Source organism: Lepidochelys kempii, chromosome 14 (assembly GCF_965140265.1).
Source record: "Lepidochelys kempii isolate rLepKem1 chromosome 14, rLepKem1.hap2, whole genome shotgun sequence".
Taxonomy (NCBI): Eukaryota; Metazoa; Chordata; order Testudines; family Cheloniidae; genus Lepidochelys; species Lepidochelys kempii.
The window spans coordinates 9,095,408-9,110,811 of NC_133269.1; the positions used below are offsets into that span (position 1 = coordinate 9,095,408).

Here is a 15,404-nt window from a genome sequence, read left to right on the forward strand (position 1 = left end):
TCAAATCCAGACTCCAGCGAGAAACTGCTGAATTGGAATTCATTTGCAAATTGGATACAATTAACTTAGGCTTGAATAGAGACTGGGAGTGGCTTAGTCATTATGCAAGGTAGCCTATTTCCCCTTGTTTTTTCCTACCCCCCCCCGGCCAAACATTCTTGTTAAACCCTGGATTTGTGCTGGAAATGGCCCACCTTGATTATCATACACAATGTAAGGAGAGCGATCACTTTAGATAAGCTATTACCAGCAGGAGAGTGAGTTTGGGGTGGGGGTGGGGGTGAGAAAACCTGGATTTGTGCTGGAAATGGCCCAACTTGATTATCATACACATTGTAAGGAGAGCGATCACTTTAGATAAGCTATTACTAGCAGGAGAGTGGGGTGGGAGGAGGTATTTTTTCATGCTTTGTGTGTATATAATAAGATGTTCTAAACTTTCCACAGTATGCATCCGATGAAGTGAGCTGTAGCTCACGAAAGCTTACGCTAAAATAAATTGGTTAGTCTCTAAGGTGCCACAAGTACTCCTTTTCTTTTTACCTGGCTAAGTGGAAGCACTTCTCCATTTGATCTTGCAGGAAAGGGGTCGCTTGAGGACCTTTAGCTGGACTATCTTTTAAAACAGAGCTTGGCTATTAGCTCTCTAAGGGTGCAGCTGGCAGCATTTCTGTGGCAATTACCTCAGCCAGAGGGTGGATGAGTTGAGGGCTCTATCAGAGTCTGTCCAGTACAAAGGAATTGAGGCGGGGAGTGAGTGGCTCCCCTCTCTTACACCAGCACACAGTGGTGGGTGGCAATAAAGGGTGCTCAAGCATTCGATGGGTGGGGGTCATAAGCAGCTCCCCACAGCCCATGTCCTTGCCCTGCCCCACCCCGGGCAAGAGGGGCTGCAGCTCCCCACAGCTGCCTGCGCAGCTCTCACCTGGACCAGGCTCCAGCTGGGGGGGGTGCTCGGGGGGGCACAGCACAGCCATGGTAAGAGCAGCGTGGGCAGCTGTGGGCCCTCCATCTGCCCTGGAGGAGGGAGGGACACGGGTTATGGGCAACTGTTGACCCCCCCTCATCCTGGGCAAGTGGAGGGTCTGCGGCTCCCCACAGCTGCCCCCCCCCAAAAAAAAACTCTTACCATGGCCTGGCTGCTCACCTACTTTGGGGTCCCAAACCACAGTTTGAAAACCATTCAATTAGAGCACTGCTGCCTCCTGCTGGGTGTGGCTTGAGATTAATGTGACATTTGAACAATAATGGGGGTTTAACAAAAGAACCTTGAACTATGGCTCTTAAAGCAGCTCCCTAGAACTGAGCCTGGGCCCAGAGACACCTCACAGCAAAAGCCTGTTCTGACAAATTGGTGATAGCACCTGTATCATAGGTCTGTACAGCATGCACCCCTGCAACCTGGCTGATGCTACTAGTACTACTGTAATATGTCTAAGCAGGGCAGCTGATACACATGCCCCCCCTGGAACTAGAGACAGATGGGTTCAGGCTAAGATCTGTTTCTAGATGGTATTCTGTGACCTTACTACTGTGTCTGCCTCCCTACATGTGATCCGACAACATCACAGGGCAGGCAGCTGGGGAGAGGTAATTTAAGGAGTAACTAACAGCAAAGCTCTCCCTCCTGCCTGAGCATTTTGCTGCCAGCTGCACAGCCACACGCTGACCAATGTTTCAGCAGTGAGGGCATCAATGCCTTCTGCTTCCTGTAGCGGTCATACAGGAAGGTCCCTGCCCAGCCCGCACCCCTTGCCCTCCAGAATGCATCATTAGGCCCTCTTCCCCATAGGCCTCCCAGGCCACCCCCCACCATGCCACTTGAGCTGCCTGCATGACATTCAGCTGGTCCACCTCTAAACTGCGCCCAGAGATTATCTGTACGTTTTTGCTTCACGTAAGCCACTTCCTCGCCCTCATGACCCATCTCAACACCACTTGCTGCCATCCATCTGAGGCTGGGTGGTTGGGCGGGCGAGGAATCCACTCTTGTTCCACAGCTAAACTGGGGCAGCTCCTTCATGGAGCCATGAGCATGTGTGTGTGCATGGCATGGGTCTCTCTCTCTCACACACACCCACACCCTGCCCCAACACCTGTTCCTTTTGCTGCAAGAGGGAGACCTTGGTGCTCTGTGGGTTGTGTCAGGTCACAGCGCCTCTTTGGGCTCCTGCAGAACCTCTTACTGAGGGTCCGGCTGCACATCTCCCTGCAATTCCTTATTTATGCACAGTCCAAGGGTTTTCAGCCCATCCCTGTAGTGTACAAACAGTTCCTTGTATTGGAGAACATTTCCTACAAAACACCTGGAGTGTGGGGTTGTTTTTCTGGAAGGGAAGGTTGGTAGGGTGACCCTACAACCTGTTTTGGCTGGGACAGTCCCTTTTTATAAGCCCTGTCTGGCCATCCCGCTTTTTTTTGGCAAACATGGGCATTTGCTCTTGCCACTGATCTGATCATCAGTTGGTAAGAGCAAAGTAGACAAAAGCGCATTTTTTCCCAAAAAGGTGGGTTGCAACCCCTAGAAGTCACAGGGCTCTGCATGGGCGGGTGGCAGGGATCTTGGGCCAGCCCCATGTGCAGGGGATAGAGGGGGGCCTCGAGCTGGCCCTGTGTGTGGGGGGAGGGGGGGGCTCGGTCTGGTCCTGCTTGCAGGGGGCTGAAGGGGGGACCTCGGGCCAGCCCAAGGAGAGCAACAGGGAGGCTTTGGGGGTGGGGGGGGGGATGGGGCCTCAGGCTGGCCCCGCGTGGGCAGGCAGCAAGGGGGTTTGGGCCAGCAGGGAGAGTGGGGGCCTTGGGCTGGCAGGGAGCAGCACTCACACCGGGAGGGGGGCACCTTGGACCAGTCACCCTGGGGGGGGGGAGGGGTTCTTTGTCATCCCCCCGCCCCCCCCAGGGCTTCATTTGGGAGGGCTAACAGTACAGCCTGCAGCGAAGGGCTGCCTACGCACAAATGTTGTACTGCTTTAACCAGACCAGTACTAGCACCCTAGCACGGAGGCAGCTACCTTGATAAAAGGTGCTTATACTGTGATAGCTTATTCCCCTAAGGAAAGGTGTTATAAAGCACCTGAACACCAGCACTGGTTACACATGAGGGTTGTGCAGATTTAGCTATTTCAGTAAGAAAAACCTACATGGTTAAATCAGGCCATAAACTGCATAAACCAGGCCTAAGGCAAGCTAAACAGCTGAGCTCAAAGCTCAACACGGAAGTGTCCCGCTTTGTACTTGATGATTTCTAGCCAGGCTCAGTCTGGTGGGTGGAGACTTGGACAAGTTTCAAGCTCACTTCTGGAGAGAAGCTCTCGCACTCTCTCCCACACACTTTTGGGGACATCAGCCAACATGGGCTACTGTCCAGCCCTGTGATCAGTTCCTCTTTTCACAAACAAATCTCCAACTGTAAAGGGGAAAGTTTCCTCTCTCAGAACTGGCGCTTCCGTGAGTGAGCGAGCAGGCAGCTTCTTCCCCGCTGCAGCCTGAGTAAGGTAAGCCTTCCCTGTAGCACTACTCGAGAGTTGGCTCAAAACTCAGAACCTTGACGTCTTAATTAAATGTAGTTTGGCGGGAAAGGGGCTGGGCATGGTGGATGGGGATGAATATGACGTTCTTTGTGGGTATTTAGTTCTGGGTCACTCAGTGCTAGTGACTCTCCCTAAGGCATAGCAGGGATCAGAAAACTGAAGCCTTGCACTGCAACGGCCATGTTCCCTGAGGCCTATTATCTTCCTTCCGCTCCCAGATTCTGAACCTTTCCTCTCTTGGGGAGGCCTGTTGTTCAGGCAGGAATCTGTTTCTAGGGGCCAATGGCCCCTTCTGCAAGAAGCCTGTGGCAGTGGGCTAAGAGGAAGATTTGCCTGCCAGTTTGTATTCAGTCTGCCTCCCCACTCTCTCTGCAGATTAAATCCCATGGGTGGATCTCTGGGTAATGCAGCCCCCGATGGCGTTATCTTTGCCAGCTAATCGCTCTCTGCCGGGCCCATGATGAATGTCCCCAACCCTAGCATTGCCCCACACAAATACAGAGCCACCCATCCTGTCCCCTTGGAGCAGCTCTGTATTAAACTGCAGGATCAGAATCCACATTGATCCCCACCCCCTTAACTTCCAACACTGATGTTGAGGATCTGGGTTTCTGTCACTCAGGATGGGGAAATTCCACATCTAAGACCCTGATTTGCAAACTTGTTGACCTCCAGAAAACTAGGCCCCCAGGGTTCATGGGTTCTCTATATTCCCTTTTCACATGCAGGAAAACAATCAAACCCATAAGAAAAGATATATAAGCAAGCAGGCAGGCTAGCCCTATGGGCTACAAAACTACTGCAGTCAGTCACTGACAACCCTCCGCCCGCGCATAGTGTGGACTTGGGGAGGGTCCCATTGTGGTACAGAAGCAGCATAATCACTCTACACCACGCTATGATGGTAGTGAAATAGGACTGAGAGCCACTCTGTGGCTGCCAAAACAATACCTTAGGCCCATAAGCAGTGGATTGTAACATAGGGCAGCCCACGGGGGATTGCTCTAACTTCAGTGGGGGCCAGGATAAAGGTAATTTTTATCCTCCCAGTGGGGTTGGTTCTGATCAGGAACGTAACAACTTAGAAATACATCCAGCTCTTACACTTTGCTGCCTCCTTGAGGAGCTTTTTAGCCAGGACGGTCAAAAATAACTTGTTTCCTCAAAAACTCACACTGCATTTTCAGGTCCCATTTTGTGTACTTCAGGGTGTGGGCTGTGACCACTCCCCACCAAGGAATTAACATTCCCACTTTGCTCAAAGGGAAAGGTTTCATTGAATCAGGCCTCAAACCAAGAGGCTAAGAGATCAGCTAAAAAGAAAAGAACTTTAAAAAGTATTTGTACAATCTAGAGTTGCTTTTGCAAAATAATTTAGGGGGCTATTGATTGCATAGGTAGCAGATACCCATCACACTCTCGCATCTGTTCCAGGGTCTTGCTGTTTACTTAAATGTGTGAATTTGTTCCCCATTCTGTTTTAACCCCTTATCACCAATCTCGCCCACCCCCACACTAGCCTGCTGCCCCTTCTTCGCCCTACCCTTCACAGGAATTGGACCATCTTTCTCCAATCCTATGCTCACGCCTGCTTAACTTGCCTTTTTGCTGCAGGCTGCTCTCTTGATCCACTCTAAGGATTCTTCTGCCTTTAAATCTGAATTCACAGCACATCCTTGAAGCAGGTAGGAGCCTGGAATTGCCACTATGGAACTGGATCTCAGCTGTGTAGAAACCCGCCTCCACTGACCGGGCATGAGAGAGCAGAATTTACCTGTCAGCGTGTGGTACGGAAATGTCTGTGGCTATTATTTATACTTACAAATTTTCCTTGACATATTCTGTCACCTGTTATTCTTTAACTGTCTATTCTATTGTCTCAGTTTGCTTGAGGGACCTTTTATAAATATTTATTTGCAGGCATTATTAAATTTCTGTTTTCTCATTCTCTTGTGTAATTGTATTATTGGGCATTATTTTGCACACTGCACTTTTGGATAAGTTGTTTGTAATATAGGAATAAACTACACCAGTTTAAGGCACCTTTATGCCAAACTAAGTGTGTCAACAGTAAGGAGGGGACAGGATTGTACCACTTTAAAGTACAATGCTATAAAGCAGTACAACTTCTGTAGACAAGGCTCTAGAATGTGGTTTCGCTGATTTACGTGATATAAGCAGCAAAGAGTCGTGTGGCACCTTATAGACTAACAGATGTATTGGAGTGTAAGCTTTTGTGAGCAAATACCCACTTCATCGGATTTCCACTGCATGCCTCCGACGAAGTGGGTATTTGCTCACGAAAGCTTATGCTCCAATACGTCTGTTAGTCTATAAGGTGCCACACGACTCTTTGCTGCTGTTACAGATCCAGACTAACACGGCTACCCCTCTGATACATGATATAACCAGAGTCCCACTGACTTACAAACTTTGCCAACTGACTACAGGAGCAGGACAAGTAATTATTTTTGCTCACTAAACAAAGCAGCATTAAGCAGGCTCTTAAGAGCCCTCTCTTAATTTGGCACTACGTAAGGTACTGTCCAGAGAAGTGCATTACTGGGGAGAAGACAGAATAAACAGACCTTTGTAAAGGTGAAGAGGTGGAATTCAGACCACACTGTAACAGGTTTAATGCAGTAGTTAAACTTTTAAATTATAATTCTGCCAGCCTTGTGTTGGCTGTTCTGTGGCCTATCTGAAATCTAGTTATCAGAATAGTTTCAGTCCAGCATTCAAGAAGAGAAATACACACCCAAGAATCAATGGCCAAAAGCCTAAGCTATCTGTTCACCCCTGCAGCTGATCCCTCCAGCACCAAGCTTGGACAGCTACTGCCCCTACTTAGGATGACCAGATGTCCCGATATTTGGGGCTTTTTCTTATATAGGCTCCTATTACCCTCCAATCTCTATCCCAGTTTTTCACACTTGCCCTGCTGTATCTGTTCCAGCTTTTACCAGCTTCCCAAGAAAAAGCAGAATGGAGCGGGGCAGAGGAGGGAATGGCTACTGGCCCTGGTTTATGAGTAAGAGATTCTCACCTTGTGGTTTGTACATTATTAAGTTTATTTTTCCATCCCCTTCATACTGGGGTCTGAAAGACAGAGCTAGATGGCAAACCCAGGTTTAAATTCAGTAAATAACAAACACATAAATGGATCCCTCACATCCCCCCAAAAGTGAGTGAACAATATAGAAACAAATAGTTAAGCTCTTTGTTATGGCTTTCCCCCCCTTTAGATCAGTTTCTGCGCAAGAGGATAAACAACTACTTCTACAAGAAAATGGGTATGTCTCTCTTTTAAGATGTTTGTACTTCTTGGGTAATGGAATTTGCTTTAACAATATTTCCCTTTTGAATATATAACATTTTACTTATCTAATGTGTGGGGCAAACTAGTGAATCTTTTCAGCAGCCCTGGAAGAATGGTAAGGAGGTTGTATCCTCACTGAGGAAGGAACAGACACAGTAGTAATCAGTGATTGCCCCAAGAACAGAGGAAATTAGTGGCACAACTGTAACTAGACCTCAGCACTTGATCCGTAGCTTTTGCCTTCCTCTGAGTCTGCAGCATGGGGTGTGGTTCGCCTGCTGGGATCATTGGGGCACATCTCATCTGATCAAGCCCCTGCCCTGCAGACTTGGGTACCGAGGGCACCTTGGCCTCTCCTGTTTACAACATTGTGTGCCCAGGCATTCTTTTGAGGACTGAAATGCTTTCGTCTTGCTAACATCTCTGAATAATAGAGGGGTAAGTAGGTCAGCATTTTTCAAAGTTTGGGTTGCGACCCAGTACTGTAAGGCACTGTAAGCATGTAAGGCACGGGGTCGCTCCGGTCAGCACCGCCGACCAGGCCATTAAAAGTCCCGTCGGCAGTGTTGCCCAGCTAAGGCAGCCCTAGTGCCTACCTGTTCCAACACCGCACTGTGCCCCAGAAGTGGCCAGCAGCAGGTCCGTGACCATGGGGCTCGGTGCACTGTCCCTGCCCCGAGCACCAGCTCTGCAGTCCCATTGGCTGGCTGCGGGGGCGGTGCCTGCGGGCAAGAACTGCGCAGACCTGATTGCGTGCCTCTGCCTAGGAGCCGGACCTGCTGCTTCAGGTGCAGCGCGGTCGGCAGGGCTAGGACAGGTGGGAAACTTGCCTCTGCACCCCAGCTGCGCTGCTGACCGGGAGGCGCTGGAAGTAAGTCCGTGTCCCAACCCTGTGCCCCAATCTCCTGCCCCAGCCCTGAGCCCCCCCAAACCTGGAACCCCTCCCTGCACCCCAAGCCCCTCATCCCTGGCTCCATCCCAGGGCCTGCACCCCCAGCCCACAGCCCTGATCTGCTCCTGCACCCCAACCCCCTGCCCCAGCCCAGAGCCCCCTCCCACACCCTGAACCCCTCATTTCCAACCCCACAGCCCTCACCCTCCGCACCCCAAACCCCTCAGCCCCAGCTCCACTGGGTCATGGGCATCAACCATTTTCTTCAACTGGGTCCCCAGAAAAAGTTTGAAAACCACTGATCTAGGGGACATTTAATGTCTTGTGATATGCAGGTCAGACCAGATGATGTAACGGTCCCCTTCTGGCCTTAAACTCTAGGATACGATGAAGCTTCACACTGTCTACTAGTCCTTGCAGCTACTCCATACAGTCTCTTCTTAGTTTTTGTCTAGACTAGGATAAAAGGTGCATTGTTAGAAAGTTTTAGCTAAACACAGTGGTCTCCAAAGTGGGGTGCACGGCTCTCCCCGCTCCGTCTTCAGCGGCACGCCAGCGGCAGCTTTTTTTTTTTTTGCTTCCCTAGAGCTGGCTCTGGGGGTGCGCGATCCAAAAAGTTTGGAGACCACTGAGCTAACATGCTTGAGAAGTCTAGTGTAGACAAGCCAGGCTGCCTTTAACAAAGTCTAAGATAGGGGAGTTAAAACCAGGGCATGGGTGGGTGAAGCCTGGCCTTCAACTCAATGCAATTAGTATATGCTGAAATCCAAATTGCCTTGTCTTCACTAGAGTTTTCAAACATGTTGTTAGCAAACATCACACTTTTAACTCTGGGTCTAGACAAGGCTTTAAAGAGGACCAGAACACTAATTCAAAGTGCATGGTGTGGTGAAATTAGACAAACAAACAAAAAAAGAGTAACTCTCCCTGAGTATGCAAAGAGTCCTGTGGCACCTTATAGACTAACAGACGTATTGGAGCATAAGCTTCAGTGGGTGTACACTGCTTTTACAGGTCCAGACTAACATGGCTATCCCTCTGATACTTGCCTCCCTAAGTATGTGCTACTGACACACAATTTCATTTTCAGACTACAAAATGTTACCTTTGGCTGAATGGAATGAGTCTCATGTTCGATGCTGGCTCGAATCTATTGGAATTAAGAAAGAATATGTAGAAAAGCTCTGTGAAGAGGAAGTGACTGGCCCAGTGCTCAAAGAATTAGATGAACCTTTCCTCAAAAACATGGGTATGAAAAGAGGCCAAATCCACATAATAACACGGAAAAGAAACGAACTTTTGGAACATTTGCACAAAAATGCAGGGGTAGACTCAGCCCAAGCAGATAATCCCAGCATTAAAGCTTCAGAAGTGTTGGGTTCCGATATCACTACCAATGATGATAAAAAGAGAGTAAAAAACAGGAATTCAGCTGTGTCTATGAAGGCTAATGCACCAACTGAAGAGACAGACAGTGATTTAAAAGCCCTCAGCATCACACAGCACGAAAGTTTTCATGTAACATCTTACCAGAAGGGATCTTCAGAAACAGACAACACCGGGGCAGTAGAAAAGATTGGTAAGGAGCACACATTAAAAACAATGTCTACTTTTTGCAGGAGAGGAAGTAGAAAAAGTCATTCCTTACATGAAAATACAGTTGAATCATTAACGCTGAGCAAATTCAGACAATTTAAAAATGAAGACATTAATTTTAAATATGTGAAAAACAGAATTCTTGCTCCGGAAACTGGAATCATAGATTTGATCATTCCTTGCCATGAATACAAATCTTTCACAACTGCTGCGAAGCTGGACAGGCAACGATTGCAAGCAAAGTTTGCCTATGAAGTGATTAGATATGCCTCAGCCTGCATGAATGTTCGAACAAATGGCACAATACACTTTGGTGTAATGGACAGTGTTGAAGACGAGGGCTGGAAACACGGACAGATAGCCGGCATACCGGTAAGAGACAGAGACATCTACGTAGATGCATTAGATTACATTGAAAAATGTTTTGAACCATCTGAACAAGAAGCTGCAAGAAATTGCATTCACCCTCCTATTTTTACTGAAGTGATTCAGAAAGACTCTCAAGAACAATACTTTGTGGTAGAGGTTGACATTGAACCATCATCCAGTACAGTGAAGGGAAAGATCTTTCAAGTACGCTTACCTAGATTTAACGAACACAGTAATAAGGTGATTTTCGACAAAATTCCAGTTCTCTATCAAAGAGTGGGAACAAAGTCTGAGCCTGTAAAGAATGAAGAGCTAGTGGCTTTTATTCAGAGTTTACAAGAGAAGGATGTCAGAAGGGAAAAGGCTGAGTCCTCCAGTAATGAGGACCCTATGGAAATTTCCCAAAATTTAGGGCGGAAGTTATCAGTCCTATTCACTGATGGCAAGAACTATATGAATGATTCTCTATTGTACATTCTTGTCGCAAACAGCTGTGGAAAAGAAGATCTGAAATCTGTCAAATTTTTAATGCGCATGAATATTTTCTGTGTGTTTGATTTTGATGAGGATTCCAATGTGTCAGGTTTATATGCCAAGTACAAAGAGCATCATGAAACAAGGTCACATTTCTTGCAAAATTATTCCAATGAAAGCAAGATGAGCACCACTGAATTTCAAAAACATTTGGGCCTATTTGATCACACCAGCTGGATATTTTGCAATGGACGCAGTGACTTCCGTGGGGATGAAAAATCTTGTGATGAAGACACTTGGATTAGAACGAAAAAGAAGTATCTTAAGAAAGCCATTTCATTTATCTGTGATGAAATCCTTCCAAAGGGATCTTTTGTGGTACTTTTCCTACTATCATCACCTGTGGAGAAGCCAATTGTAGACACCTTCCAGGAATTCTACACAGAAATGAATGGTATGGATTATATCATATGCATTGCAGAGTCCAAAGAAAATTATGAGAAGTGGGCTAACCTAGCTCAGGCATCTTGTAGCATTGAGACACTAGAACAGAGGAGCATTGTGGGCATGAAGCTAAGTCACGTAGATGCCACTATTCAAAACATGATGCCATCTGCAATATGTCCCAGACATTTACCAGTTTCCACAAGAGGTCTGTGTGTGCTTCCAACTCTGGAAGAAGAAAAAATGTCTTCCCTTGAAATATTGTGTGCAGATCAATGTGATGATATCAAACTGGATCTTCTGAGCACAAAAGAAATACAAGAGATAGAACAAACATTTTACCAAGGTATAAAAGTCAGCTGGAAAAATTTCTGGCTTGCTGATAAAGGGAGCTGTGGAGAAGTCATTGAACGGGAGGCCTGTGAAGAGGTTCATAAAATCTTAGATGATATTTTGCATGGGAACAGAATCAGGTATTCTGTGGCTCAACTAAAAATATTTCATCAACCTGGAAGTGGAGGAAGCACCATTGCAAGGCAAGTACTATGGAAAAGAAGAAAGGATTTAAGATGTGCTGTGGTCAAATCTTCATATTCAACTGCAACTGTCTCCAAGCATGCAGTTAATTTTAGAGAATATGATGAAAATGACATAAAGAATTCTCTCCCAGTGATCCTCCTGATTGAGGACTATGATGAAGATTATCTGGATGAATTAAAGAGTGATTTAATGGATGCAATGGCAGCTCGAAGAAGTCATTTTTCCAAGCCTTGTTTCATCCTCTTGGGCTGTAAACGATCTAATGTCCCTGAAAAGCTCTGCAAAGCTTCTCCCCTCGATACAGTTGCCGTCACCCACAAATTGACAGACCAAGAGAAACACCTGTTTAAAACCAAAATTGAAAAACTTAAAAAGCAGAATGACTTCAAGCCTGCATTTATTCTTACGTTTGTCCTAATGAGTGAGGAGTTTAATGAAACATATGTGAGGGAGTTTGTAGAGCACCTGCTGCAAGGCATAGACCTTTCTTCCCCCGTTACTAATTTAATGAGGTATGTTGCTTTGCTCAATTTCTATGTACACAATTCACACATTTCATTATCACACTGTGAAGCTTTTCTAGGGCTCGGGGCATATACAGAAGAGAGAGTGAGAGAGTATGATTTCAAAAATAACTTAAGTGAACAGGCAAGAGTTATTTTTATTGAATTAAGAGAAAATACCACCTGTATTTCATCTATCCATATCATACATTACCTGGTTGCAAAAGAAATTCTGCATCAGCTCTCAAGAAGTCAGCCTCAGAGTCAAATTGCAATGAAACTTCTTCAGGAAAAAGTGCTTTTAAACCATAGATTTGGACGAGAAGAGTTCATAAAATTCATCAGAGATTTGTTCATACGACGCGACAAGAAGAGCAGGGGAGACAATACTGACAGCCTCTTCTCTCCATTCATTGAGCATGTCTGTAAGGTTGAAGACTGTGAAAAAGCTATAGAGGTTTTAAAAACTGCATACGAATGCTTGGGAAAAGATGCCTTCTTTGCCCAGCAGCTTGCTCGATTGCATTACAATCATGAAAAATTTGAGGATGCAGAATATTGGGCAGGGGTAGCCAAATCTCATTTGCCAAATGATTCTTTTATTTTGGATACAGAAGGTCAAGTGTACAGGAAATGGTTTAGTTTTACTCTGGACAAAAAGATGTATGAGGCCACTCCTGGTGGAGTCATTGAGATGATAGAAACTGCCCTTAAAGCTATGAAATGCTTCAGGGCTGCACAACAGGCTGCAAAGTCAGAGATCGACAGTATGAACAATGCCGGATATTTTGGAGAGGTTGAAGTGGGATGTCGTCTGCTAAAACTCTTGTCTACACTTGAGGTATTTCCCAGAAACACACAAGGGGAACATTCTGAGCTTGTGCGTTATTTGCTAACAGACTATATTCCTGAGAAAATTAAAAAACCCTGGGGAAAGCTTCACAGTTGTTTAAAAGGCTTACGTCAGAACATTTATAATGCTCTGGACTGGATTTCAGAAGATCTAAGTTACTTCCAAACAGATAAAAACCAAGAGAAACAAGATGAGGAGGCAAAGGAGAAGGAAGAACAAGTTTACAATCCCAGAAAGTGGTTGAAAAGACAGTCTGAGGTATATGCTAAGTTCTTTACCTCAGAGTATCCTATGGGAGAAAACAAAGGAGAACCTGAAACTCAACTCCTCAGACGTATGAACATTTATAAGTACGGTGGTGGCAGTGTCACTACCATTCTTTCATTTTTGACAGATTCAAAGGAGATAAGGTCAGTTGAAAAGCTAGAAAAAATAATTAATTTTTACCCAGATGACCCACAGAAAGAGAGGCTAGAGGATACTGATCTCATCAATTACATTTTGTGTCACATTACACTAGCATGTTTATCTCCTGGATCTTCCAAACTTCTTCCTTTTGAAACTCTTAGAGAACTCAGCAATAGATTTTTTAAACAGAGAAGAACAGCATTTCCAGCAAGTGCACATTTTTTGCTCACCTTACTGTACTGGCCTGATGATGCATTAGACAAAGAACCTAATCCAGATAAAGATGATATTCTTGTATCAGCTCTTCAGACTATGAAACGCATGCATGACATCAAGGTGAAAAATATTGCTCCAAGAAAGAAAAAAATCTACACACATTTTTTCCTGGGAAAGGGAAGTGGTCTAAGAAAGATTATGCACAAGACCAGGATTGATAAATTAATTGGTGGCTCCCTAGATGATCGAAGGTTGAAGTGGCAACATGGTGATGTGTGGAATATAGGTAAAATACGTGATGTTCTAAGAAGGGTTTCAGGTTGGACAGAGAATGGAAAACTGTTTGTACAGGGTCATGTTGGGCAGATTCATATTGTACCTTTACATTATGATTCCGTGCCTCAAGGAAATGAAAATGTGACATTTTATTTAGGATTTTCATTTAATGGGCTTGTTGCTCATAATATTCAAGTCAATAAGTAAAGAAAAAAAACTCTTCCATAGAGTAAGGTACTTGGGTGCATTAAACTGAGAGTACCCACTGTACTGTTAGAAAACTGTGCTAGTCTTACTTGTTACATTCAGAAAACATACATCAAGAAATCAAAGTACATGACACCCAGGAAAAAAAAGAAAGCCCAAAGAATTGTGGGGAGAAGCATAATAACCCTGCTTGAAGATCTAGAAAGTCTGGAAACTTATACTTAAGAAAACCTGTTACCATGAATCACAGTGATTGAATAATTATGGGTCCATTCACTTTTTAAGTTTGTTTTATCAGTGAAAAAAAATTCAAAAGAGTGCAACTCACTAGTATATTAGTTATTGGTAAAACTGAAAAATGCAAAAGAGATAGAGAATGAGAAACCACCGAGGATCATTTGGAGCTATGAGGCCAAATGCACCACAAGACTAAGCAGGTGTTAATGTCAGTTTTATCCTTTCCTCCAAAATCCAGACAGTGGATTCCACAGTTGTTACATTGGGTAATTTAATTTTGCTTCTTGGATGCATTAAAAGAATTATAAAATAGAATATAATTTGTAATTGTGTTCTGTAGTTTGGTTTTAGTATTTTCCAAGATGAAGGAAAGAAAATAATTTTAAAGTAAAATTTTAAGCTGTACACATGAACAAAATATGTATCTTAACTATTTAGCATACTTCATTTGTTATATAGTACCACATATTGAATAACCAAATTCAATAGTGCATCAACTCATTTGTCCATTTTTGGGGGGAAGGGGGCAAGAAAATTGGTGGGCAAGAAAAGTAAACATTTGTTTAAAAAAATTTGCTGTACTTTGCAAATCAATTTTTTTAAAAAAAAACAGGTAAAATTGGTGAAATAGTGGCTAATCTACCTTAGCAGCTTTCTTTTTAAAATATATTAATAGTTTGAAGTAAAAATACTCTAAGCATCATTACAATTTTTCAAATTTGTCTAAGGTAATACACTAAACATGAGCAGTTCTCACACTGCTAGGTTATGTTTTGTAGAAAGGGCACTCACTGATATATCACCCTCATGTTATGTGGTTTAGGACATGACTTGTATGTTTACTGATTTCATAGTCTTATTTGAACATTAGTACTTTATTTCTATTATAATTTACTAATGTTATATTATCATATTATAAATATCTTTACTGCACCAGTTCATTTTTAATGAGGTATTAAAAAAGCATACTCTAATGAAGTAACAATACATTATTTTTGGAGTTTGTGTTTTGCTTCTTTTAATATTATTGTATTAACAACTACCTCACTTAAACTTCACTGGAAACTAAAATATCATTTGCATACTGTCTGACTAAACAATCTTTTACATGAATCCCAACTTGTTTATTGAGTTCTTCAACATAGACAGAAGATAAAAGGGCAAACAGATGGAAATTTTTCTGACATACTCAACATCTGATGGCTCTACGTGCAACCACTTAGTTCTGCAGTTCATTTGAAACTATAATCAGCCACTATTTTCCTATACACAAGGATTAAGCCATACTTCTCTGTTCAAAGTCTGGGGAAAGAGGAAAGTTACTTTTAAATTAAAACTGAGATTGTTAGAAAGAGGGCTGTTAAAATCAGCTGACTTTTTAAACTTAATATACATCCATCATGACAGGTTTCAGAGTAACAGCCGTGTTAGTCTGTATTCGCAAAAAGAAAAGGAGTACTTGTGGCACCTTAGAGCCTAACCAATTTATTTGAGCATGAGCTTTCGTGAGTGAGCTGTAGCTCACGAAAGCTCATGCTCAAAT

At 44.2% G+C, this 15,404-nt stretch overlaps 1 protein-coding gene across 7 annotated transcripts; it reads left to right on the forward strand.

Annotated features, from left to right (window-relative positions):
- The first annotated feature begins 3,258 nt into the window (after positions 1-3,258).
- On the forward strand, positions 3,259-15,293 carry LOC140898314 (sterile alpha motif domain-containing protein 9-like). Of its 7 annotated transcripts, none has more exons than XM_073311944.1 (5): positions 3,259-3,491; positions 5,142-5,314; positions 6,773-7,284; positions 7,614-7,717; positions 8,829-15,293. In XM_073311944.1, exon 5 carries the CDS (start codon positions 8,837-8,839, stop codon positions 13,622-13,624), a length of 4,788 nt encoding a protein of 1,595 aa, XP_073168045.1. In that variant the 5' UTR covers positions 3,259-3,491; positions 5,142-5,314; positions 6,773-7,284; positions 7,614-7,717; positions 8,829-8,836; the 3' UTR covers positions 13,625-15,293. The 7 variants fall into 7 exon arrangements, with proteins under 7 accessions (XP_073168045.1, XP_073168046.1, XP_073168048.1 ...); XM_073311945.1 differs by having other exon boundaries at positions 6,773-6,820; XM_073311947.1 differs by lacking the exon at positions 7,614-7,717.
- Positions 15,294-15,404: the final 111 nt, after the last annotated feature.

What these genes read in the sequence shown, in the direction of transcription:
- LOC140898314 (XM_073311948.1), top strand. Translation starts at nt 6,513, where the DNA reads ATGGAGCGGGGCAGAGGAGGGAATGGCTACTGGCCCTGGTTTATGA. An exon ending in CTACTGGCCCTGGTTTATGA is followed by an intron (nt 6,559 to 6,772) that starts GTAAGAGATTCT and finishes CCCCCCCTTTAG; the next exon opens with ATCAGTTTCTGCGCAAGAGG. An exon ending in CTACTTCTACAAGAAAATGG is followed by an intron (nt 6,821 to 8,828) that starts GTATGTCTCTCT and finishes TTTCATTTTCAG; the next exon opens with ACTACAAAATGTTACCTTTG.